The 25,612-nt window shown below is 44.6% G+C and overlaps 1 protein-coding gene across 1 annotated transcript in view; it reads right to left on the bottom strand.

Annotated features, from left to right (window-relative positions):
- Positions 1-19,830: 19,830 nt before the first annotated feature.
- The window catches only part of LOC142767856 (glutathione hydrolase-like YwrD proenzyme), a 97,361-nt gene continuing 91,579 nt past the window's right edge, over positions 19,831-25,612 (bottom strand). The window contains exon 12 of the mRNA XM_075870103.1: positions 19,831-20,278. Within this exon, the coding sequence (XP_075726218.1) occupies positions 20,029-20,278 (250 nt within the window). The 3' untranslated portion in view covers positions 19,831-20,028. The remainder of the gene's footprint in view (positions 20,279-25,612) is intronic.

The following is a 25,612-nucleotide window of genomic DNA, read 5'->3' as shown; positions in this document are numbered from 1 at the left end:
AGAGGCCCTAACAAGGCTAGCAAGGTTCGAAGCCAGGTGAAATGTATGAACAAAGTCTAATATATTATAACTAAAAGGAGCAAGAGGTGTACGAAAAACAATCAGTTTACCAATGCTCAAAACGTTTTGGAACCATGCAGCTGACTCCTCGGTGGCGCAAGAGAGGGCGCCTCCACATTGCGTGGTCAGTGGATGCCTCTTTACCTTCATTGTGCTGGCGTTGCGTTCTACATATGATCGGGAAATAACGCCATGGAATTCGCTGCAGAAGGCGCCATGCAAATAACGCCACAAAACTTGCTGCAAATGACGTCACGGAAATAACGTCACGAAGGTCACTATAGATGACTCTTATCTCAGCTACCGTAATGTTACTTATAGGAGGTCAGTGGGGATGGGGACACCACGGCCTCCGATGCCTCTTGGCCGTTCCCCCCTTTTGGGAGAAATGAAGTTTTGACCATCGTCATCAGTAACCGTAACAAGACGGAAGTTCATAAAGCGAAGTGAAATGTAGCGCATCTGTGGAACACACAGTTTTCAAACCTCCGTAACAAGATTGTACTCGCACCGGAGAAAACTTGCTTGCTTAACTGGCGTCATCAACTCTTCGGTAAACACGGTGCAGTAAGAATGGAGGAGTGGGTTTTAACGCTACGTTGTTTATGTAGAAGTTTTGTGGACTCAAGATTAAGCAGACAGGGGCCCAGAAGTCAGTCATCTGTGTAACTCACGAGGAGAAGCCGGTCGTCCAGCTTGTCGTGTAAAAACAGCCCATTCATTTAGGCACCACACAGTGGACTCCTTTAAGAGCAATAAAGCAATAGATCAAATTCTGTGTGGGCTGGCTGCTGCGCCGTGCGGCGCAGCAGCCGGCGCAGCAGCCAGTCCACACAGAAGTGGATTCTGCGCCGCACGGACGTTACGTCACTTTAAAGATCATTAACAAAACATGGTTAAGTGTAGAAATTATTATTGTATAATGCGCTCAACATACAAAACATTTTACTAAGCAGGTGTATGACGAGTCAGTCCACCTATATATGCCAACTAAACAGATATTACAAGTATTTAAAATACAGGGGGCGCCGTGGGCGCTGCGGCTGCGAGAGGTAAACAGTGCGAGATGGTAGGTGCCTGCGATGTGCGTTGGTGGTTAAAACTCCGACAAACTCGTGGCCATGGCCTCTTCTAAGGAGGACCGGAGACCCTGTGCCGTTGCTGCTTCTTGTGATTGCTACTTGCCCAGTTGAACCTGTTTGTTGGACCTAGCGCGGCCGTCCACCGCGCCGCGGCTTCATCTGCGTGTCAGCGTCATGAAGTTTTTCAGGATGAAATGCGGATCGTTGTACTTGGACGTACTGGATTTTTGAGATAGCAATATCAAGCACGGTGTTATCAAAAGTAAAAGTGTTCTTGCTGCCGAGTTTTGCTTGTCGCGAAGGGCAAAGTCGACGATTAAATCAATGCTTTTGCACAGTTCACGTGTGACTGACCGGACGCACATGTATGAAACCCTAGTGCGTCTGCGAAGTGTTCTTACGATAGATGGAAACAACTTTATTGTAGTGTTCTTACGAAGCCTGTAATCTCCGAAGGCCAAAGCTACTGCATTGCCGGCTGTTTTGTTAAGTGCGAACAAGTACGGCCGTTCTCATCCGTTGCTACGTAAATGCTCCCGTGCTGTCACAGGCCGTGCGTGTAATCCAGCAAGGCAGACAAGCTGTTATGTAGTTAGATGGGCTAATGCCGACAGCACTTCTTCTTGGGCATCGTTTATCGAGTGCTGATCACCTAGACCGTTGCGAGGGCACGTCAGTATTTCGAAGCAGCCTGCCGGTTACCTCACCAGGTAATGGTACGCTGAGCGACATAAAAAAGTTTCCTGAGACTACGTTGCAGTGCGCCTTTCTGTCGTCAAAACTTTGATAAACCGTGGAAATCAACATTCCTGATACGTGTGCCGAAAAAACCAATGCAGCCAGCTACATTTGAGCTTTTCGTGTTCTTTTTCGTCTCACCAATTAAAAGCAATAATTTGCAAAACACTTTCTCATAACAAATATAGCCAATTTTGCGAGAGTCTTCAAACATCCAATATAAAAGGGCCTGTGGATAGGACCACCACCAGCAGCAGTCAGGCTGACGGTAGGCCGATGAGGAGGCGCAAATGTTAAAACAATGCATGCGCGAACAAAAAAAAGTAACGAAGACTACAATAAGGCTCGAACCACCGACCTCACCAGTTATTATTGTGCCGCTCTAACCTTCCACGCCACAGCTTTTTTTTTTGCATGGTATTTAATAAAGTATTTGCGCAATAAAGACAAAATCAAGTGAACAAAAGTACAATCAAATCGCGAAAATAAGCGTTCAAGCGTTACTCATAAGCACTCAATGGCTAACACAGCGTGAGTTCCTCACATGTCGAGTTTTCACATCGTGTTATGCAAAAAAAAAGGGGGTGAGGTCAAACAGTTCTCTAAGATAGAGTACCAGTCCAGTCCAAAGTCTAGCTCGTCGTAAATGTTTTTGAGGTGGATAGCCATTTCAATTAAGTGTGTGCTTGAAGAGGTAGTGGGTCCTGCATTTCGGTCTTGCATTCGTGTCTTCCACAAGCTGTGCATACCCATGAGGAAAAACAAATTATACGGTACTTCATCAAGTGCTGGTGGTAGAAGATAACGTATTCTGTGAAAATTAATGACGAAACGTTTTTTTTAGTGCTCGCTGAAGGACATTCTAAAACAGTATGGCAACTTTGCAGCTAACAAAGCAATGTTCAATAGTTTCCGGCACATCACACAGACGGCAGTTAACAGACGGAATGAAAATACCCTTTCTTTTTAACCATGTGTACCGCCAATGTTTCAGAGTGGAGTTTATAGAAGAATGTTTTTGAATTTGGTGGAATGTACGTTTTGCGCGCTTGCTTCTAGACATCGTGGCCTGGAAGATTAGAGTACATTGAGCGGTGCAACGAAGGTGGGAAGAGTGTACTTAAGAGATCTTTATACAGCACCTTGAGCGATACTGTGTACCGGTATTCTACAGAAAAGCGAGCTTTAATGAACTGAACTGCGAGATAAACTTCCTGCATGAATCAGCACAAGCATGGGCGTTCAGAATAGTTTGACGACACAATTAATTCTTTTAAGCAATCAATCTTGTAAGAAAATCTTGTAAGGGTAACCTGCAAGAAGGAACGGCTTACAGGATCGGAATTGTCTCGAAAAAGAAGAATCGTGGCACTATTTGCCAGAAATAAAGGTGTTTTAATCCTAACCCACGCTCACTAACTGGCTTGAATATATTATCATAACGCATGGGCTGAAAAATCGAAGACGATATGAAAGTAGTGAAAAGCCGATGAATTCGTTGTATATAGAATCTTGCGCAATGAATAACTTGCAATACATAGTAAAGCTTTGTTGCTAAAGATGTATTGGAAGCTTTAGCTCTCCCAAAGATTGAAAGTCGATAGGTAACAAATGACTGGGCCCGTCATTCAAGCTTAGAGACGCTATCCTTCCAGTATTGCGCACTGAATCTATATGCATGCAATGATACACCGAGGTATGTTGGAGGAGTTCTTGTCCAATTAATCCCTGCAAAGTGGCTTGGTGTGCTACCCCTCAAGCCAAACCACAGTCCTAAACTTTTAGAGGCATTTAAACGAGCTCCTGAAGCTACGCCAAATATTTCAATAGTATATACCACCTTTTCCGCCCTTGGCTTATCTGTGTAAAAGAAGGCGACATCGTCTGCATAAGCTAATGCTTTAACCTCACTGCCTAATATACTGAAGCCATGAATGCAACTCGACCGTATTATGCTTAAGCACAGCGCAAATAGAAGAGGTGACATCGGGCATTCCTGTTTTGCAGAAGAGAAAATAGAAACAGGCTTGGAGAGTTGACCATTAACTATCAGACGATTTGAGCATTCATTATAGCATAGTTTAATGCCTTTAAGAACAACTTTGCCAACGTTGGCTTGTTCGAGAAAACAAAAAGGAAGGAATGACGAACACGATCAAAAGCTTTTGCAAGGTCTACCTGTAGCATTGCAAGATGTAATTGAAAACCATGACAGTGTTGAAGCACTGTTTACGCGACTTGTATTTGGGTTTGTATGGAGCGACCCCTGATCCCACATGTCTTATGAGACCCAATGAGGATCGGCATAGCAAATTTCAACCTACTTGATTATGCTTTTGCAAAAATTTTGTACTCTACGTTTGACAGTGATATTAGTCTGTAGCCCTTGACGGAGCGAAATTTTTCCTTGTCAGTGGTTTTCGGTAATAACACAGTGTGACTTTTGCAAAAAGATTGTGGGAGTGTATAAATGTCATAACTAATTTGAAAATATTCAGCAATATAGAAGCAAGTGTTTTCTTGAAAGCTTTGTAAAATTCACCTGAGATGCCATAAGGGCCCGGTGTTTTCAATAAAGGAAAGTTGTCGATTGCTTGCTTAATTTCCTGTATAGTACTGGGCCCATTTATGAGTGCACAATCATTGTCTTTCAAGAGGTTCTCAATAGAAACAAAACTAGCCTTGAGGTGAGCGTCAGGATCATCACAGGGAGAGCTAAATAAACTGTTATAGTACTTTGCGAACGCCAAAGTAATGTCTCTATTATCTTTTGTGAGCACATCGGTAGAGTACAAGTCTGGAATAACTTTAGAAATCTCATGGCGCTGCTCATCAAGTAAAGCTTGGCGCGTCGGTTGCTCAGAATTTAAGGTGCGTTGGCTTAGAGACATAACACATGCCCCTTGGTAGCGAGCAGCGTCACATCTCTGTAGTTGGCACTTAATGCTCTTAATGTCTTTGAAGTACTTTTTTGGCATTTCGCATTCCATCTCATAAAGATTGCAAAGACTTTCAAGAAGTATCTTTTCATCATTCTTTCTCTAGAAAGGCTTAACAGCCCTGATTTTCAAAGCTATAGCACTAACGTCTTGTTTAAAAAGCTCCCAAGCAGTGAAGAGATGCAAACCAATTGAAAAAGATTGCCTCATTGCAACCTGGACATGATTCATGAATTCCTGATCACAGAGGAGCTTTGCATTCATTTTTCAAAAGGCCTAACTGGGGATGCAATTGTTTGTGACAATTTTCACCAATTTGCGCTATGACAATACAATGGTCTGAGAATGATACAGCTTCGGTGCTTCAGTACAATTTACGAAAGAGGAGTAATGAGGACACGTAAATCCGGTCAAGGCAAGCATCAGAACTGCCCTGTACTCTTGTATATGCCGTTGCTCGATTCGAGACCCCGATGTCAATTAGCCCTGCATCATCTACAATACCGGATAAAAGCTCGCCACTCCTGTCTCTCTATCCAGAAGGATTATTACGATCAATAGCTTCACATACTCAGTCGAAATCTCCCATAATCCCCATGAATCTCTCGACGCCAATTACATTACGCGCTTTTTCAAATAATTCAGGTCGTTTCAGAACCTCAATAAACGCATATAGATTGATAATTCACCATGGCGCTCCTCGCAACAAAACAATCACAGCACATATACCTCCCTTTTTCATCAACACTAGTGCAAAATGCTGAACAGGGTAGGCTGTTTCTCAGAAACAACCAACAACCCGCGGATAAACCTTTTGCATGTGACACACATTCTTTGACACACAGAAAAGGCCACAGGGCCCCCTCGGTCTTTTCCTCGCTCTCGATCTTTGTCTCTTGCATTGCGACAAAGTCGAGACACTTCCTATCGATCAGTCTACGGAGCTGTGCCTGTTTCTGCGAAGACCTAAGGCCGCGTACTTTCAAGGTAGCAAAGATTAGTCGCTCAGACTGCGCCATAGTGACTACCTTCCAATGCGCTTATTGTCCCACTTGATCAGTCCCAAGAGTTGGCGCTGAGACTTCCCGTGAACCCCCACCAGGCCTCCTAGATCGGAATCAGCGACACTTCCCCTTGGGCATGGACTTTCGGCAACGGCGTGACTTCCTAGTCACTGACGCTGGGTCACTCTATTTGCTTCAATCCGAGCTGTACGGTATTGCTGCATCCGAGATCTGCATATCATTTTCTGACACTGCATCATGATGAAAAAGCTGCTGCGGAGCTGCAGCGCAAGCAGGTGAAGAACTTCCTGCGGGATCCAGCCCAGAGTCTCTGTCTTGTACTGGTGGTTCTTCGGCATCTTTATGGGTCAGCGCAAGAGCACTCTTCATAGGAACTTCTACTTGGGCTAGAGGTTGTGCGGAGCCATTTTGGGTATGCTGCTTGCATGATCCTCTTGGCTCTTTGCACGCGGAAGTTTCAACTGTGTCAACAGCGAGTGACCTTCTTTCGTCTTCTGGATCTTTTGCAGTAGAACCCGCAGCATTTTAAATTGACGGAGTGTCTTCCGTTGCGTCCAGAATCTCGGTGGAATCTATAAATGCTTTTGTAGGCTATCATCTGGCTGTTGTGTGCGCTGTCGCAGCTTGTTGGCGTATGTCATATCACAATCCTCGGCCGAATGACCGAAGCGTCGACGGGTGTCACAGCGAGGGGTCCTGCAGTTTCTACGGATGTGTCTAACCTTACTGCACCAATGGCAAAGTGGTGGGTGGCAAGGTATCAGGACGAGGCTTTGCACTCTGCATACAACAAGAATATGAGGAACATAAGCAAAATCAGCAAGGGACAAAACAACATCCCTATTTAGCGTCCGCAATTGTTTCATGCCCGCTACTTTCCAGCTTTCTTGTGATATTCTCTTGACCTTCCCAAAAGCTTACAGTGCCTCGCGAACCTAGGCGACCTCCGAGCGCTCAGGAAGCCACACAAGCTTCACCTTCTCTTCTGTGGGCTCCGGGTCAATAACGAGGCATCGACGACTTTTGACGAAAAATTCGCCTCTTGAGACCAGCTTTGTTTTTGTCAGCGTTGACTTGCATGTGACCATCCAAACATGATACATTTGAAATTTACCTATGGAGCTTATTTTCTTCACGTCAATAATGTCCCGAAGAGCATATCTCAAATCGAACCCAGTAAGGGTCGCATGTAGAAAAACAGAGTCCATACGAGCTTACCGGTGGGAAGGCGAGGAACTAAAACACGGTAATCAATGCCGCTGGCTGAAGCCAGAGCAGCAGCTCGGCCCATGGCCGATAATTACTTCGAAGCGGAGAACATCAAAAACTCGACCATTTAGAATGTCGTTTTTGTCTTTCTCCCTAGGTAGGCGTAAGCGGCGTAGCGTAATCGCTTACGTCACATCTGCTAATCGGTTAGGAACGATTAAAAAGCCGGTTTTGTATTGTTGTCACGCTGGACCTAATTTTTTTTTACTTTTACATTTGCACTTAACTTTTACTGCTTCTATCGTTATGTCTAGATTTACCTCTAAACACTCCAACTATTCAAACGAAGCGCCTAACCGGAAAAGTGCATGACTTCACTTCCATGCGGCGAAGCTGCCGTTTCTGTGTGGGGGTGGCTCGTGCGCCGCGTTGCGCAGCAGTCTCTGCTATAGAGTATTAATCTCTCCCTTCGGCAACTGTATAGTGAGTATGTCATGCAGAACGGCATGATTTCCGCAGTCGTCAGAGCTTTGGAATCTTTGAAAGGCGGTAGTTGTTAGTAGCACTCATATTGCTGACAGTGACCGTACAGGGTAACTTCTATTAGAAAATATTTCTTTTACACTCCCAATGTGAAATGTTTTGCTGCGAGAATATAATAGCTAAGAAACAGCGCAAAATCAGAAGGCACATAAAGAAGGCACATTGTAGTTTTTGCGTGAAGTGACCAAGATGCCATCGATTGTATTGTAGTCTATTAGAATCTCCATCAACTCCTTTTTCAGCTTTACTATCCGCCTTACTTGCATTCCCGTTAATACTATAGTCATCTAACACATATTCTAAGGTAGTGCCGTTCATACACCATTTCACAATTTTTTCCATCAGAAGCGAGAAACACGTAAAGGTTTGCCTTGACCACTCCCTCGAGAACTTTCCGAGGAAAGCGCTTGATAAATATATCGTATGTCACCATCCCTTTCTAAAAAAATTACCTCACTGATTTGCGAGCACTGATAACTCTTATCGAAGGTACTATTTATAAAGGGGCAAGAAGTAAGAGCACCTTTACGTTAGATATAGTCGCTAAAGAGCATTCGCACCATGGCCGAAAACATTTTTGGCTACATTCCTGTAGTGAGTGAGCTGGAGTCTTTGTGAGTCTGAGTTAAAACAGTTCGACAATCATTGAAGTTTTGGCGAGAACACAAAAGCAATATAATTTTCGCTTTCAGACAACCTTAAGCTCATAATTGTTGACAATCAAATTTCAAAATTAATCAGTTATTGGTTTTTGTTATGAGATTGCTATAAGTTACCCCACTAGACCCACGATTATTCATCACGAATCTATTTCTTTCGGATCAACTAACTTGTCCGACGTATTTTCATTTTGAAGATTTGTTTTCACTACTCTACACAGCTGGTTCTATGCACTGGCATACAAAAAGACTGCAGCAAAGTGAAACATTAGATGCAAGTAAAAGGTCTCAGGTAACGCCTTGTATCTCCCACAAGAACCGAGTGGATCCGGCCGGCCATTTCTCCATCAGCAAGTTTTACAAGGTTTTCGCCAACAAAATGAGTGAGTCAGCCAAAACCTTTGTTCACTCCTCCACCACAAGGTCACTGAAATCGCCCATGAGCCGAAAATCGCTCAGAAATTGACCAAGAAACAAAAATCACACAAGATTCCAGTCCTGTGCGCAGCCTCTTGATAGCCAATACTTAAATAACACCCAAACCTCAGCGAAAAAACCAAGACCATGATCGATTTCGGCCGAATTCGGGTGTCCTGGGAGTTTAGGGAAGTATCCGAAGACAGGAAAACGATTTTCACGCTAAAGCCTAAGGTGGAACGAAGGAAAATCGGTGTTTTTCTAACCGTGCCTGTTGGAGTTTCCTGACAAAACATGAGTGAGGTCATCATGGATTGAGGGAAGTCCTTTATAGGGCGTGAAATAACTTCGAAACCAAAGGTCACAGGAAGATGACCAAGCCCTCCTACAAGCCCGATCAACTCAAGAAATAAGGCATCATCGCGTGGTTGAATTACCTTAAAACCTCACCCCTCTACAGATACCTAATTGTAAAGAAATCCTGCCTAGACCTCATATGTTCCTATTGCAGGTGAGATACCAACGAATAACCATAAGCTCTCAATATCATCGGCAACCGAACAGTAATAATGAAGTCAAAACGTAATGCTAAACTCAAGGCAACGTGCAAGTCAGGCCCAATATTATATTTAATGTAATCTACACACGTTGTCGCTCATATACAAGCTCGAATGGATGGGTGATTCCGCCACCCAGTGCTTCGTCCACTGGTCAATAGTCACTTCGCGGATATGCGTGGATTGTCGTGTGTAGATCCATCTTAGCGTAACCACCAGAAACGGCCGAATCGGATTATTAGGTATTGGTTTTGTTTCAAAGGTGTCTGTGTCTGCTGCAGCAGCAGAAGCAGCAGCAGCAGGTTTGGTAGCACGTGTGAACCACGCGCTACCAAAGCACTCAAGTCCGCACACTCTAAGCATGTTGAAAACGATTGCTACGTCATGCTTCAATAACACTCTGGGCAAATCTTGCCCGCACTCTACTTCTGTAGCATAGGAGCGTCAAGCTGAAAGACTGACAGGCGCTGGCTGTTCCAGCCACTTCACGTTTGAGCCTCAGAGAGTCTGCTGAAAAAATGCACCATCGCCCGCAAAAACGTGGTCAGCGCACCACGCAAAAGAAGCTAGCAGAGATTTTTTATGCGCACAATATGTCGCACAGATTGAAAAAGCTGGCTCAGCGGTACGACCTGTGAGTTACATTTTTTGCAGCAAGCAGGCTGTCTACGCTTCGCAGATTGACCGACCCGGGGGCACTGACGCAACAGGACTGTGGCGCAAAGCACAGTAAGCTCTCCGTTGATTTTGCAGAAGGGGTGACGTACGAAATTCTTTTGAAGGGCGAAAAGTATGCGTTGGGCAAACGGAGCACTGCGTAAACGATTGGCTAAGAAGCCATGAGAACAATTTGAAGAACTCAGGAGCCAGAAAATATTTTTTGAGTTTCCTTGCTAGCCATTGTATAGCCTGCCACAACTGCTTTCACGACCTAAACAGCACTTCCTTCATTGAAAAGTGCAAACACGCGTCACGTGTAAAGTATCAAATGAGAATGTATCTCTTATCTGGAGGACGGTTGCGTAAGCATGCCATCTCTACAGCTCACTAACAAAGCGAGGGCCTAAATAAGCATGTGCAGTGAATAACGCGTTTGTGGGATGGCATACACTCTAAGGCAAAATTACCCGAAAAAGGAGTAACGGAGCCCAATATACACGCACGATAAACGGATAGACCATTGAGGAGCAACCACAGAGGGAAGCGTGCCGCGCGCAAACCACTTAGTCTCCAAACACGCTCCAAAGGGATTAACCGCCCGGGGATTGCAGACAGTGCGCAAAGCATTGCCAAGGTGACTAGCCGTCCTTCTCCTCCTCCGCTAGCTCAGTCTTTCCTCGCCTTTTGCTGAGGATGGTTTGGGTTGCGTCACGCTCGCATTGCTCGACCACGGCCGCCTGGATTCGACTATCTAAAAATTACGACGTAGTGCTTGTGTGTTAACTTCGATGAGTGTGGGCTGCTGCTTTTACGTTTCGATGCAACCATGAAGTCTGGAGGAAGTCTCGACACGCCACCACGCCGCGCTGTATATATCTGGCTTCAAGATAGTCATGACCAACACACGACGTCAACAGTTGGGAAGGCTAACATGGCAGCCGAGAAGACAGCAGGCCTATCGGATATATACTTCAGTCCGACTAAGGGCAGAAATCTGCTGGATTCTTCGCAAGAAGGTTATAATTATTTATTCTATTCTACATTTCACGTGTGCGATACGGATCGCACTTGCCAGCAACGGGCTTGGTCATGTTGTATATCGTACGCACGTAATGCACTGCGAAGGTCAGCAGTTCACCTGTGCTTTGCGACCACCTGCAAATTGGTCGCTATTGCCGTCGGCCTCCCGTACGCTCGGTCATCGAGTTAGCGCACCATATGTCATATCTCACGTAAGTTTTCATTTCACCTTGCACGTATTTCTCATATTCATTTGTCTTCGCCGCCGCGATGAGCTACAGGCTGACGATATTGGACTGAGACCTCGTCGCTGTGTTGGGAGTCGTCAAAAACATGTTGCGGGTTTTCGTAACAAGCTTGGTTGTAGTATGTCGCGTGCTGTGTGCACCAGTACGGGCTGGCAGGGCTTTCGTTAACGTCGGAACTCAGTGAAAATTGGTCGTGATTACAGTTGGCTTTCCCATAAGTTGGCCGCAAGCAGCTCGGTACCGCCCTTTGGCCGCGGCGGCGGACTCGCATTTGCGTGCTGCACTCGCTCGAGTTTGTGGAAAAGGGCCGCATTACCGTCGATTTCTTCGGCGCTAACTCCAAACCATCTAGGCGCTGTTCGTGGCGGCAGCCAACCGTACGCTCGCTCTCCTGTTCGAAGTTCGCTGGCGGCAGACACCCCCCATGCAGCATCATGTTTGGACTCGCGTTCACTTGCTCGAGCTGGACAACATCGCTCGCTTAGGACTCGCCGACTTGTTAGCGGCACGGTGGTTCGCGGAGTTTTGGCTGTGGCCGCCGCTCCTAAATTGTTGTGCTACGGGGATCGAAATGAGTTTTTGACGATGTGTGACATCACGGTGAAAAATTATTAGCATGTCATTTCTCACGTAAGTTTTCATTTCACCTTGCAAATGTTTCTCATATGCATTTGTATTCACTCTCTGTCACGTGTGACTCACTATTTACATACTTATTGTGCAGCCGTGGGCACACACTGTGCTTGAGACTGTGTGGGCTGGCGTCTGCGATGCCTGTCATCCATCTCTTTCGTCAGTGCAGCTTCAGAAGGACTGTGCGAGATGTGAAGGTAACCTTATTTGTGTGTCATATTTTAACGCTTGTTTTGTAATAAATTGCACATAGTTGACATATGCGTGCATCTTCGCCTTCTGTTACGTGTGTCTAACTATTTTTACTATAAAATGTGCGTGCAGTCGTGGGAACACAACAGGTAGAAGACTGCGTGCGCTGGCGTCTGCCATGCCTGTCATCTATCGCTTCCGTCGGAGGAGCTCCAGAAGGAGTAAACACGATTTGACAACGAGACTGGACTTGTACACTTCACCATGAATTCGCTTAAAAGAATGGAGAAACTTCATGTGTATGTAGAAAATAAATGATTTCGATGTCTCACTTTTGTCTTTTGTTGTGGCCGTGACTGCGAAAACAGTTACACATAGTGGCTAACTACTTTTTCGCGTCTTCTTTTCAGCGCAATTTGTTGCTCACTGCGAAGAAAAACAGGAGAAACAAGTATTAGGCTTGGTGGAAAATAAACAAAAAACAATGTTTAAACTGGGGACAAAAAGTTCGTTCTATTGGAGTATTTGAGTGGATTAACCGTTCGTCCAGCAAGGTGCAACTGTGAGGACTAACGGTTGCCCGGTAAGGTGTATATGTGGGGATTTACAGTTGCCCTATAAGGTGCAATTGCGAGGAATAAATGTTAGTCTTTTTAGGTGAATTGTGGGACTAACGGTTACACACTAAGGTGTGAATGTGAGGACTAAATGTTAGTCCCTTGAGCTCGTCTGTGGGGATTAACTGTTAGATCCGGTTCCGTTAGTCCTTGAAGAGGTTAATGGTTGTGGCAGCCCCGTTTCTCCTCAAAACAACAAACCACGCACCCTTTAACACCCTTTTGCCTTAGAATTCAAAAATACATACAATTTTCCATTAAAGGTTGTTAGAAATTCTACGCTCGTTCTCATCATTATTTTCTCTCTGCTGTCCGTTTTTTGTGCTGCATAGTGACCTCAATAACGTACTAACTGGCCCAACTCGTCACTTTATTCACATGGTTCCTTAAGCATTTGCCTGAGAGGTTTGGAAGGAGAAAGCTGTATTTTTTTAAATCTTAGTCCACCGTATTGACACGTTCCTTAAAGCTTTTGACACCCAACCTTGTTATTTATTGTGTCATGCGCTCGAATCTCCGAAGAACACTTTACTTATGCAACGATGTATTCTGATGACATCATGTGCTGCCCCGTGTCATGATGTCATAGTGACAGCACAAAATTTGATGACATGAAACGTTAAACAGCTTCTTAGGGAGGCGTCATTCTGCAATAATTTTTGCATAATTCGTGTTGACGCCATTTACATCGACAATGATCAATTTCCGAGTTTTGTTAGGAATGAAAGGATCAATAAACTCTTTGCGCACGGTAAACTAAGAAGTTCGATCGTGCTTCAGGCGGTTGAGCACGCTCTTGTAAGCTTAAAGGTGAAAAATTTAATTTAGGTGCGTGGTTACAGAGCGCACTCCAACCCATAGGTGGTGTAGGAGAGCTCGAGAGGGCAATGGATACCGGAATATTTAATGACGTGTGTCCGGCTCTCACGTACGAGGAAATGTGTTTTCGTATACCACGGCAAAAAAAACGCAGGCTAGCACAGTCACAGTGAAAGCTAGAAGAGTGGCCTTTCAGATTCTTTTCAAAACGCTTCTTGGGTCACTACTGCAAGCACACTTGCTTCCTACTTACTAGGGCATTAAAAATGAGCTTTAGGGCAGTAGGCCGGAATTCGCTACGCTACTTATTCTCATTCTTCCGAGAAGCATGGTATCCGCTAAAAACTTCCAAGGAATTTTGATCCAATTGTCCATGCAGTGGCTGACGAAGATGAGGAATTATGGTTATAGTGGGTCTGCACCACAGGTAATAGGAAAACAAGAACAAGCTTTGTAATAGGTTGGAGCATCGGACGGCCCAGAACTTTTGGTTACAAAAATCGAGGTAGAGGTCCAAGACCCAAGGGCTACGTCCCAGGTGAGGATCCCAAGGTTATCTTGCGCTGTCGGGACGGATCCGCGATCAAGCAGCTCAAAAAAATTAAAGTTCAAGGCTTCGATATAGAAGCTACAGGTAGCAACCTTACTGCCATTCAGCATATTTCCAAAAAAAATTGACTAAGTGTTGTGTTCTGGGTTTTCAGTTTCGGTTTCAGAATGACATGTTAGGATGCCAGGAGGCGCCGCTCTGGCATCCAGGATTTCAAGGCGACTTTAAAATAAAACCAGTGTGCGTTGGGTAACCGTAGAGTGCGGTTGTTGTTCTTCTCTTCAGCGCTTCGCGCCAACCCGCGTGTTCGGGCTGGTCGGCGTCCCCGCCGGCCGCGTACGTCTCCGTCAGCCGTCTTTTTCTTCTGCTTCGTCGGGACCAGCCTGCCCCCAACACAGCACTAAGTACTCAGGCTACTAAAGAGAATCACCAACCGACACGGGGGCCTTGGTGAGGACAGCGCTCTGAGGCTACTACACGCCTTCACTCTCTGCCACTTCACCTACGTGACAGGTCTCCTTCAATGTTTGCAGGCCGAGCTGAACAAGCTCAACACCATTATCAGAAAGTTTGTCAAGGCTGCCCTGGGTATATCAACAGTGCGTCGAATGAGAAGCTTATGAGCTTAGGCGTGCACAATGCTCTGCCGGAAATGGCTGAAGCGCAACAGAGGGCGCAGCAGGAAATATTAACCTGGACACGTGTGGACAGGCTAATACTAAAAGCAATGGGGTCGGAGGCGTTAGAGGCGTAATTAGAACCACTCCCCTCCCATGAAACATGCATCCAGAACACAATGTCAGCAGGCGAAAAGCGAGAGCGAAAGCTTTATTGAAAGAAATCAAACAAGTAGGACAACAGGCGGCCGTCGTGGACGGAGCCTGGGTGCAAGGCCAAGAGGCCTACACCGCTGTGGTGTACGAAAGGCAAGGAAGGGGTACGGGACGCCCTGACTATACTCGCTAAGGACTTCGCGGTGGCGGAAGAAGCCGCGATTGCTTTAGCTATCAGGAACAGAAAATGGTCATACATCTATAGCGAGTCCAAAGCAGCAATTACGAGCTTCAGCGAGGGCTATGTCACTGGTACTGTGGTTAAACTCATGAACAAAGTCAATCCTATCGATACTGAAACCCGATGGTTTCCTGCACATGTGGGACAAGTGGACGAAACTCAGGTCAACCTCAAGAGGTGATGAATGACCTGGCACAAGGACTCGCTTGCCGTGCCGGTCAGACCCGACCCGACACCCAATAACATTCTGGGGACTATAACAATAATTTAATCACGTACGACGACTTCACAAAATAATATTACTTGGAACGTAGGCCATTCCCACTGCCACACGCAAAACTAAACAGGGCTCAGGCAGTCACGCTACGTTTACTTCAAACCAGAACTTACCCCATTCCGTATTTTCTGCATAAAGTCAACCTTACGATTAAATTCAAGACAAGTGTGACGCGTGCGATGGCATCATTGGGATCAGACACATGCTGGCTGGCTGCCCCGCGACTCTCACCGACCCCAAACAACAATGGTTTTACTGGCAGACGATGGTGTGAAGTGCATCTTATCAAGATCAACTACGGGCTGCCAAGAAGGCCTACAATGACGCCACAAGGCTTGGCCATACGGTACCGACGTGGACGCGGCCCGCCTCGGTCTGAAAGACCAGGCTTCAGGACCCTGACAAAGTTTGAGAATGAATGAATTGGACGGCCCGCTCGTTGTCCTGATTACATTATGCGACGACTGGTTGTTTTTTCACTATTTTAAAACGCTTTATGAGTCATTATAATACAATCATTTTCCCAATATCAAGCTTGCCTAAGGCATGTTTGACAACAAGTCGCAAGCGCCGGTGTAGCTCAGTGGTAGAATACTTGGTTGTAATCCAGTGCACTATAGTTTGAGCCCCTTTGTACCATTAGTGCAAGGTTTTTTTTTTTTTAATTTCGCGCAATGTGGTTACGGACACCGGCGGCGGCGGACAACATGCAACTGCAAGTGACCCGAAAACTGATCTCATAACAGCTTTTGCTGTAAAACATAACAGTCGCTATGTCACACTTTCGTAACCCGGAAAACAGTGAGCGGTAATCGCCGTTGAGTTAAGGCTGGTGCACACCAGCGACTAGCAGCGGTCGCCCGACCATTTGCGACTGGCGACCAAGAAGCGACTGATCTTCACACCGGCAGCGGCAGAGGCTGCATGCGAGTGACCGGAAGTCGCAAAGCCAGAGAGTCACATCGGGATCTCGTTATCAGCGAGAACTCTGGAGACCGGTGCCGATCAGCCTATCGCCAGCAGTAGAGTGAGCGGAGCGAACCGAGCGCGCCTCATTTATTGTTCTCGTCCGTTCTCGCACAGCGTTCCCAGCAGCATCAAGGAGTTCGATTCAAGCGAAGAACAAGAAATTGTTATGGCGCTGATGCGTTATGCCATGACAGTGCTGGCAGCACAGAAGCCTAAAAAAAAACTGGTGGTGGGTGTGATTGTCCCTTCGCTCGCGACAGTTCACCGGCAATGCAAGCCACCTACCTCCTGAGCTACGCTTAGACGACGAGGAGTATTTCTGAGAATGGTACGTATTCAGAAACGGTCCTTGGATTTAACTTGACTTGCCTGAGCCTACAATGCAGCACAAACGCGTCTCGAACGCGGTGTCTTTAAAGTACGAACTCGTTCCAAACGCGCTGCAATGAAGGCGGTGACAAGTCGGGTTCAAGACAAAAATTATTCTCAACACGGGGGAAAAATAGGGCACAATTCATATTCTCATTTGATGGTGTTTAGCTTCTTACGAATGCCGCCACGTAATTTCGACGCTTTGCTTGAACTGCTGCGCCCCGCAATCTCCAAGCCAAGCACTCCGTGGTGGCCATGCTACCACTGACCCAGAGGAACGTACTCGTTTGTATCTGGCAGCCGGAGACACGCAATAAAGAAACTGGGCATCGCTGATTGGTTCCAGCTGCTTTGCGACTGCAGTCGCGCGACTGAAAAATCAGTCAGGACGCGACTAGCCAAAGCAGTTGCTTTGCGACTGTTTGCGACCAGTCGCAATTGGTCGCACGACCACTGCTTGTCGCCGGTGTGCACCAATCTTTAAGCTTCAAAGGCATCGCACTCATGCGCATTCCATTGTGTTCGTTTGGAGTTCAGAGTGCGCTAACTTAATGCGTCTTTTGTGGAAAGCACGAGAACAATGTTGATTGAGCCGATGCTGAAGTCATAGCCATGCCAGCTTTATTATGGTTCACACGGCATCCCAGTCGCTGCATGTCACCAATCATTTATTAACGTGATCGCGTTGAAGAGCATATTTCGCAGAAATTACGGCGTCCACGGGGGCACCATTCATTGTAAGCAAAAAATCACTAACTTGTTTGTGGCTTAGCAGTCGAGAAAAAAAGATGCAATAGAAGTAAATCATAAAACTTTTCGGTTATGAGTGAGATTAAAATCTAGTCAGCCTGTGTGTAAACCAGGTGTTCTTTCTCCAAACAGCGCAATTTCTTGAAACTGCGGTGGAAAAAAAGAAACCATGAAAAAATTTAGTGAACATGGCCCATTGTGCCTGCGTTCTCATTATACAGTAACAATTGAATATTTGAACAGCTATTGTGAATAGTTAACTGCGTGACTTCAGACAGAAGGCCAAGTCCAAGTTCGGCATCTGGAAACTCGACAAGCCACTGATTTTCACGTCGAAGTACATTATCGTGGAAGTCATTAGTGACTATCACTGGCACATCCTCTGAGCACACCACATGAAATATGTGCAGAAAAAGAGTTTTTGGCGTCAGTCCACAAGATTTTTGGCGAGATGTATACTATTGCAACGATGAAGCCGTGTGATGCTTTGGTGACACAAGCAGTCCCACAACTTATCTGGGACTGGGAGTTGAGATTGTTCGTCTAATATGATAGTGGGGGGGGGGGGCACATTTCGATGGGAATCAAATTCGCAGGCATAGCAACACAAGCAACTTTCTGAGTAGTCATCAACTTGACGCGACCCATTTTTCCTGTTGCTTCAAAGTGAAAGAACGGCCACAGACATTTTGAAATGATCGTTTCATCTTATACTGTACGTCCTTCAGTGAACTTAACCCTCTATTGATCACGCCATCGAGCACGTCAATGTTTAGGGAAAGCATGCATGGCTTGTCCAAAGTACGTATGTTTTGTCAAGAATATTTTTTTACGTCCAGTACAGTGAGCCATTGGTGAAAGGTATATACTCGTTGCTCCACTTTATTGAGGTGGACAGTATATTTGAGTGGCATGACCTAGTTGCTTGATGCAGCGCGCTGTGGAGTCAGGGGTTGCTGTTTCGTATCTCTGGTGGGTGTCTTGGAAGTTTTTTTTCTTCTGAATAATTTTTTTGGTTTTTATAAATATATACAAACATACGTGTACCCGGGAGATGAAGGCGACGAAAAAAATTAGCCGAGAGTGTCCATGTAATTGTTATCGCAGTAAAACAATATACGAAACTCATCTAGTGAAAGGAGCTTTCTGAACGCATCGTATATTTCACGGGGAAGAAGCTCAGGGTTACGCCATGTGTCAGAAGATGCACTTTGAACAAAATGTGCGTGTTATAATGGCCGACCCATTGCAAAGAGCTCACGCAAGTTTATTAACATCGGCAGCTCCAGAATCATTAGTAAAGTGAACATCCATATGGATTCGCGTGTTACCCTACGGACCCGTAGTGGGCTCTCCTCTCATTCACAGAAGATTAAATGTGAGGTGGGTACTTATATTTGCTTTCAGTAGACATGTACTAATACTTTTAGACCACCTATGTTGGGTGCATAGTCGTTAGTTTTCTAGCGGTACTGTTGAGGCATGCACCGAGAAGCGAAACAGGTTAGCAGTTCCGAAGGCGATGCAAAAGAGGCCTCATTGCGCTAGCAGGACCTACTCTAGCAGGCGGGGCTCAACCACCCTGCGTTTGTTTACACGGGTACATCCTGTATCGGCCATCCTGTATCACGATGGCCATAGAGGCCATCGTGAAAGCCTCTCAACATAAGCGAAAAACACTGGCCGCACTGGCATCGTGCCGTAGCACTCGACGCAGTTCCGTTCATCGCCTTTCACTTCGCCGCAGTGGGTGACTGCACGTCGTGGGTGTTGTGCAGCTGCCGCATGCACGCACCGACTGCGTTTCTCCGCCGCAGACTGTTTCAAGTGTGGCAGTACCAACTAGTAAAACTACCTCGATAAGCGCTGTAATAGGGCTAAGATGTCAACAACCTTGATGGTGCAAAACAAATGCCCTTGGAACGTGGAATACGTGCGCACGTTGCAGTGATGCAGTGACGTATGCTGTCTGAATGAGCAAAGAGCACAGGTGTTAGTTGTGGTATAACTCGCGAGCCGCGCAAGATGTCGTTTTTGTCCTGTGTTTCTTCGTGGTATTATTGCGAGGGTTTCATCATACGTGGTGTGCAGGTTTCTGTTGACAATTTAAGCTCTGTGACAGCTGTGACATACTCTGAGAGTACATAGTTTTATGAGTTTTTGAGCATTAGAGGTGCACGCTCCTACACGTGCAAGCATATTACTTTACATCTATTTCCTTCTTTATTCTCCGATCCCTCTTTCCCGTGCGGAGTAGCAAACCGTATTCAGCCTGGTTAACCTCCTTGACTTTCCTGCTCTTTTTTCTATCTGTCTCTCTAACCACAACTGTTGAACCATGATCAATGTCGTTACTCACCGCGATTAGGATGGGCTGCTTGGCGCAAACGTAGGTGCGTCGCCGTCAAACAAGCCTGTAGCTGCCAAACCTCAGTACGCATTGTACAAACTTTGAAGCTTCCCCACGTAATAAGCACCACTTCTGGAAGGCACGTTTTATTTCCGTTTTATGAAAATTCTTACGACAGAAGGAAGAACCTTTTTTTACTCTGTACTTAGAAATATTTATTCTCTACACTTATAATGTTTGGACATTTACAATCATTTACAGCACACATAATCAAATGTAGATTTATTGGTTCAAAAGCAGGCAGCTGCATCACTATAAAAGTACTATTTTAATACCCTAGAGTCATTCCATTAATGCGAGGTTCCGTACCACTCCAAATAAAATTGCCGTCGATTGGCTTGGGGTAGGATATCAATACTCCTTCCTTGGAAGACCAAAGCGATGGCCGAGCCAAAATGTTGGCGTGGCCGGGCTGGTGAAAATTTTGCTTCGTTGTGAGCAGGTTTATAACGTGTCCTCGTCGTTTGAGCGTGTCTTGTGCCTCGAGCGGAAAACTTGGGTCCAAATATACAGGAGAGCTGCGATGTAAAAATACCCGCTTAAAAGCACAAGCAGCTACACGTTCCTGGCAAATAATACTTTGTTTTTTGTATTTACATTCATGTTACTTTTTGTATTCTTTCTTTTTGTATTCTTTCGGTTGAACCAATATTATTTTAGAAATAACAATGCGTGCTTGTAAAATAGTTTCGATGTATTTTCGTCGGTAATTATCGTTATTTTGGCGCGCCAGTTTTCTTGCAAACTCACTTTTCGCCAGCACCTTCTGTGCAAAACGCCAAAAACCACTGTGAGCTCACTTCTCGGGTGTGACGATGGTGGCCCACTGAACTTCCAAAATTTTTCGGTACCAATGATAAAAACTACCAGTTGCAATATTTTTTTCTTCACAAAATGCTTTAAGTTGTTTAGAGCACCTCTTTTACAGAATGCCTTCATCAATTTTTTTATTCTCCTCAATTTTTTTTTATATGGTTACCAACTGGCCCTACTCATGAAGTACTGATGAGCGCCTTTCGCATGGTAAACGTAGATATCTCGAACCACAAGGACAATAGGCTACTTTCTTAAGTAAAGCATCAATTGGGTGAAAGCATTAGGAATTATTCTAGAGCACTGCTTGCGTCAGCTCGTTCAATGCTCCGTTAGTTTGGACTTTACAGTCATTTTAGAAGCGGAGAACTTTAGGGACTTGGTCTGTCGTATGCTGTCTTTTCTCGTCATCTGTCCTAAAGTGCTCATTGGCTTCACGCACGGAAAACCACATATAGCTTGGGTATGTAAGGCAAAGCCGTGCGTATTTTAGCATAGTATGACATTATATGGTATAACATAATATAGCAAGTAATGCATAGCGCATTATCGCATAGTAGAGCAACAGGACAGAAAGGAGGTAAAGGTGAGGATCATTAACGTGAGTGTAATGAGAAGAAAGGGAGGCGGGCTGAAGAGAAAGCAAACGGTTTCCAAATGAACAATATAGCCTAGTTATGAGCAGTATATAACAGCAAGCGATAGGAAAAGAATGCTAGTCTGAAGAGAAAGGGAAAAGGTAAAAAATAGCACAACCACGTATATATCAAGCCATGCACTTCACACCCTTATATAGTAGAGTGTTGTTTTCTGCCAAGACTGTTGCACATTACTTCAGTGTTGAGCATATTAATTTTCACGTTTACTCTTTTGCTTTCCGTGTCCAAATCAGCAATCATTAGCTCTAATTCATCCCCTGAGTTACTCATCAGGACAATGTGATGAGCGAATCGCAGGTTATTGGGTACTCTGCATTAACTCTTATCCCAAACTCTCCCCAATCTATGGCCCTGAAAACCTCTTCTAAACACGCGGCAAATAGCATTGGAGAGATCGTGTCTCCCTGCCTTACACGGTTCTCTATTGAAATTATTTTCGTTTCTTTATGAATAACTTTGGTGGCTTTGGATCCCCTTTAGATTTCTTCCATTATGTTTATATCGGGTTCCTTGATGCCCAGATTCTGTATTGCCTGTTGTACTGCTGATTTCTCGACTGAGTCAAACGTCTTCTCATAATCTTTGAAACCTATGTATTCTGTGGATTTGTTTATTACCTGATTGATAGTATAATTATGGTTATTCTGGAGTAGCCTGTACTAAGTCATGCTTAGTTCTTTGATTGATTGAACGCTGATGTTGCCCTGATACCGTCAGATATTATTTTTCTAATTAGTTAGTAGAAAACGGACAGTAAGCTGATCGGCCTGTGAATCTTCATGTCCTTGGCGTCAGTTTTTTCTTTCTAACACAATTTCTTCGCCGTCTTTCTGCTGGTCTGTTGTTACCTTATCCTCACCAGCGGCTTTGCCTCCTTTCATTCTTTCTACAGATTTCCTTACTTGCCCTGTCGTTAATGTTAGGATGTCGAATTACTCTGGGCTATTAATGCTTCTTACTATAACATCCTCGTTGTTTCGGCTACTGTACAACACTGTATATAACTTCTTCGCCATTTCCCCTATGCCATCCCTATTGCTTATGGCAATGCCTTCCTTGTCGCCCAATGCATACGTCCAATTTTGCCTGTTCGTAAGTTTGCCTTCGCAGCTTTTGGGCTTCTGTCGCTTTTTACTGCCTTCTCAATTCTCTCCATGTTACACCTTCTGGTGTCGGCTACTTTACGCCTATTAATTAGCTTAGAAATCTACACTAGCTCTATATTGACGCAAGCCACTAATGATGAACCAGCCGCTGTGGCTCATACTCGTTTTGGGCTGAGAAGAAGAAGAGAACATTTTCGTTAATTCTAAGCACATTCAAAACATTAGTACCCCCGCAGTTGAGACTCCTGAGATTACTATGGGTTCCGGGACACTGTGGATTAAGATTAAATGAATTGGCCGATTCCTTAGCAAGAGCCGCACTTGAAGGGCCAGTTTTGTCCATACTGCCAGATGTTGAATATATCACGGCAATAAGATATCGAAAATCAACAATCTCCACTGATACGATAGAAAAAGTAACTACATGGACAGACTATAACCACCTCATGTTTCCATGGCAACCCCACTGGAGTCAGTCCAGAAAGCTCGAAGTCTTAATTATTAAATTTCGATGTCGTGCCTCCCCCCCCCCCCTAAACCTGTATCTACACAGAGCTGGTCAGACAACATCACCCTTCTGCGCATTCTGCGGAGAAATGGAATCACTAGATTATTATTTTTTGTATTGTCGCCGCTACGATATACTTAGAAAAAGGTTACTAGTTATGCCATTTAGGAAAATAGGCCTTAGATTGACGGCGGAAACGGCGCTAAGCTTTGGTGCCTCAGTTTTGGGACATCGCCACAGGGATGCTTTCAATGCCGTTCGCGATTATATTAAGGCAACTAAGCGTATGCCTTTGTGATCTTTAATCAAAAAAAAATATATTTATTACTCCCCAGGGCAGAGTGAAGTAAACGCAGCTGAGTAGTAATCATAACACCTCAAATCTCAAAATTGCTCAACTTGATTTTTTTTCGTTTGCTCTTTTTGTGTTGTTTTTATTTTTACATTAGTCCTATTATAATACCAATTCATTACACATAGTTAAAATGATCACAGAAAAACTGCACTACACTTTCTTGGCCAATCCCCTCGAGTGGGTATGAGCCAACATCCCAGGGAAACAAAACAAAACAAAACGTTGTTCTGGTTCAGGTGAACTCCTGGCTGAAGGTCTTGTTTTTTTCGAGACATTATTGTCGGTTGCATTGGAGGCTTTCATGGTTTGTCATCTCTTAAAGACATTTTTTGTCTCCTGAGATAGTTTTCCAGTGTCCTGTTTAGTAACTGAACCTCCGACTTCCATTGCACACTCTTTGGTGATAGTAGTAAAATTAACGTTAATTAACTCAACGCTGACGTCTGTTACTTCGTTCAGAACCTCGAATCTATTCTGAAGCGAAGCTCTGAATTCCTGTACATTCCTTTTCACTGCTAGCTCATAAGTTGGCTTCTTGCGTATTATTTTATGGCATTGCTTTTTAAATCTAAGTGAATATGACCTATTACCATTCTATGGTCACTGAATCAGATTTTGCCAACTACTTCTACATCCTGTACAATACTTGGGTGTGCATAAGAACGGAAGGTTAATTCATTTTTAGTTCCGACATTATTAATTCGCCATGTGCACTTCCAGTTAGCCTGTTTTCTGATGAAGCTATTCACTATTCGTAAAATATTACGTTCTGTGAACTCTAACAATAACTAACCTCTTCAATTTCTAGAGCCAATGGTACATTCCCCCACCCTGCATGGTTTCCATCCTGTTTGTTGCCTTATTTGGCAATAAAGTGGCCTATCAGAATAGTATGTATAGGATAGTTGAAATGGCGGAGGATTTTTACAGAGATCTGTACAGTAGCCGGGACAACCACGACCTTAATACTATAAGAACCAGCAGTAACCGAGATGACACCCCACCAGTAATGATAGAAGAAGTCAGAAAACCTTTGGAGAGCATGCAAAGAGGCAAAGCTGCTGGTGAGGATCAGATAACATCAGATCTGCTGAAATATGGAAGACAGATTGTGTTCGAAAAACTAGCCACCCTGTTCATAAGGTGCCTCCTGACGGGAAGAGTACCAGAGTCTTGGAAGAGTGCTCACATCATCTTAATACATAGGAGAGGAGATGACAAGGACTTGAAGAATTACAGGCCAATTAGCTTGCTCTCTGTAGTATACAAGCTAGGTAATTGCTAACAGTGTAAAGAAAACATTAGAATTCAATCAACCAAAGGAACAAGCAGGATGTCGAACAGGCTACTGAACAATCGACCATATTCATAATATCAATCAGGTAATAGAGAAATGCTTAGAATATAACGAACCACTATAGATAGCTTTAATTGATTACGAGAAGATGTTTGATTCGGTAAAAATATCAGCCGCCATGCAGACACCGCGTAATCAGGGCGTCGTTGAAGTATATATAAACATCCTGGAAGAAATCTACAGGGGATCAACTGCTACCATAGTGCTTCATGAAGAAAGCAACAGAATACCAATCAAAAAGGGTGTAAGACAGGGGCACACAGTCTCCCCAATGCTATTTACCGCGTGCTTACAGGAGGTTTTCAGAAGCCTAGAATGGGAACAGTGAGAGATAAGAGTCAATGGAGAGTACCTTAGTAACCTGCGCTTCCTCGATGACATTGCATTGCTAAATAACTCAGGGGACGAATTGCAACTCATGATTACGGAGTTAGACAAGGAGAGCAGAAAGGTGGGTCTTAAAATTAATCTGAAGAAAACGAAAGTAATGTAAAACAACCTCGGAAGATAGCAGCGCTTCGAGATAGGTAATAGAGCACTTCAAATTGCAAAAGACTATGTCTACTTAAAGCCGGTAATAACCGCAAAGCCAAACCATGATATTGAAGTAACTAGAAGAATAAGAATAGGGTGGAGCACATTTGGCAGGCACTCTAAAATTATGACAGGTAAATTGACACTATCTCTCAAGAGGAAGGTATATAACAACTGTATCTTGCCGGTACTTAGCTACGGAGCAGAAACCTGCAGATTTACAAAGAGGGTTCAGCTTAAATTGAGGACGACGCAGCGAACAATGGAAATAAAAATGGTAGGTGTAACCTTAAGAGGCAAGAAGAGAGCAGAGTGGATTAGGGAACAAACGAGGATTAAGGATATCATAGTTGAAATCAAGAAGAGGAAATAGACTTGGGCCGGGCACGTAGCGCGTAGACAGGATAACCGCTGGTCATTAAGGGTAACGAACTGCATTCCCAGAGAAATCAATTGGGTTAGGGGGAGACAGAAGGTTAGGTGGGCAGATCAGATTAAGAAGTTTGCGAGTATAAATTGG

The sequence above is a fragment of the Rhipicephalus microplus genome, chromosome 7 (genome assembly GCF_043290135.1).
Source record: "Rhipicephalus microplus isolate Deutch F79 chromosome 7, USDA_Rmic, whole genome shotgun sequence".
In the NCBI taxonomy this organism is placed as follows: domain Eukaryota; kingdom Metazoa; phylum Arthropoda; class Arachnida; order Ixodida; family Ixodidae; genus Rhipicephalus; species Rhipicephalus microplus.
Note: the sequence above shows the minus strand (reverse complement) of the source record. Positions and strands in the feature narration are given on the sequence as shown.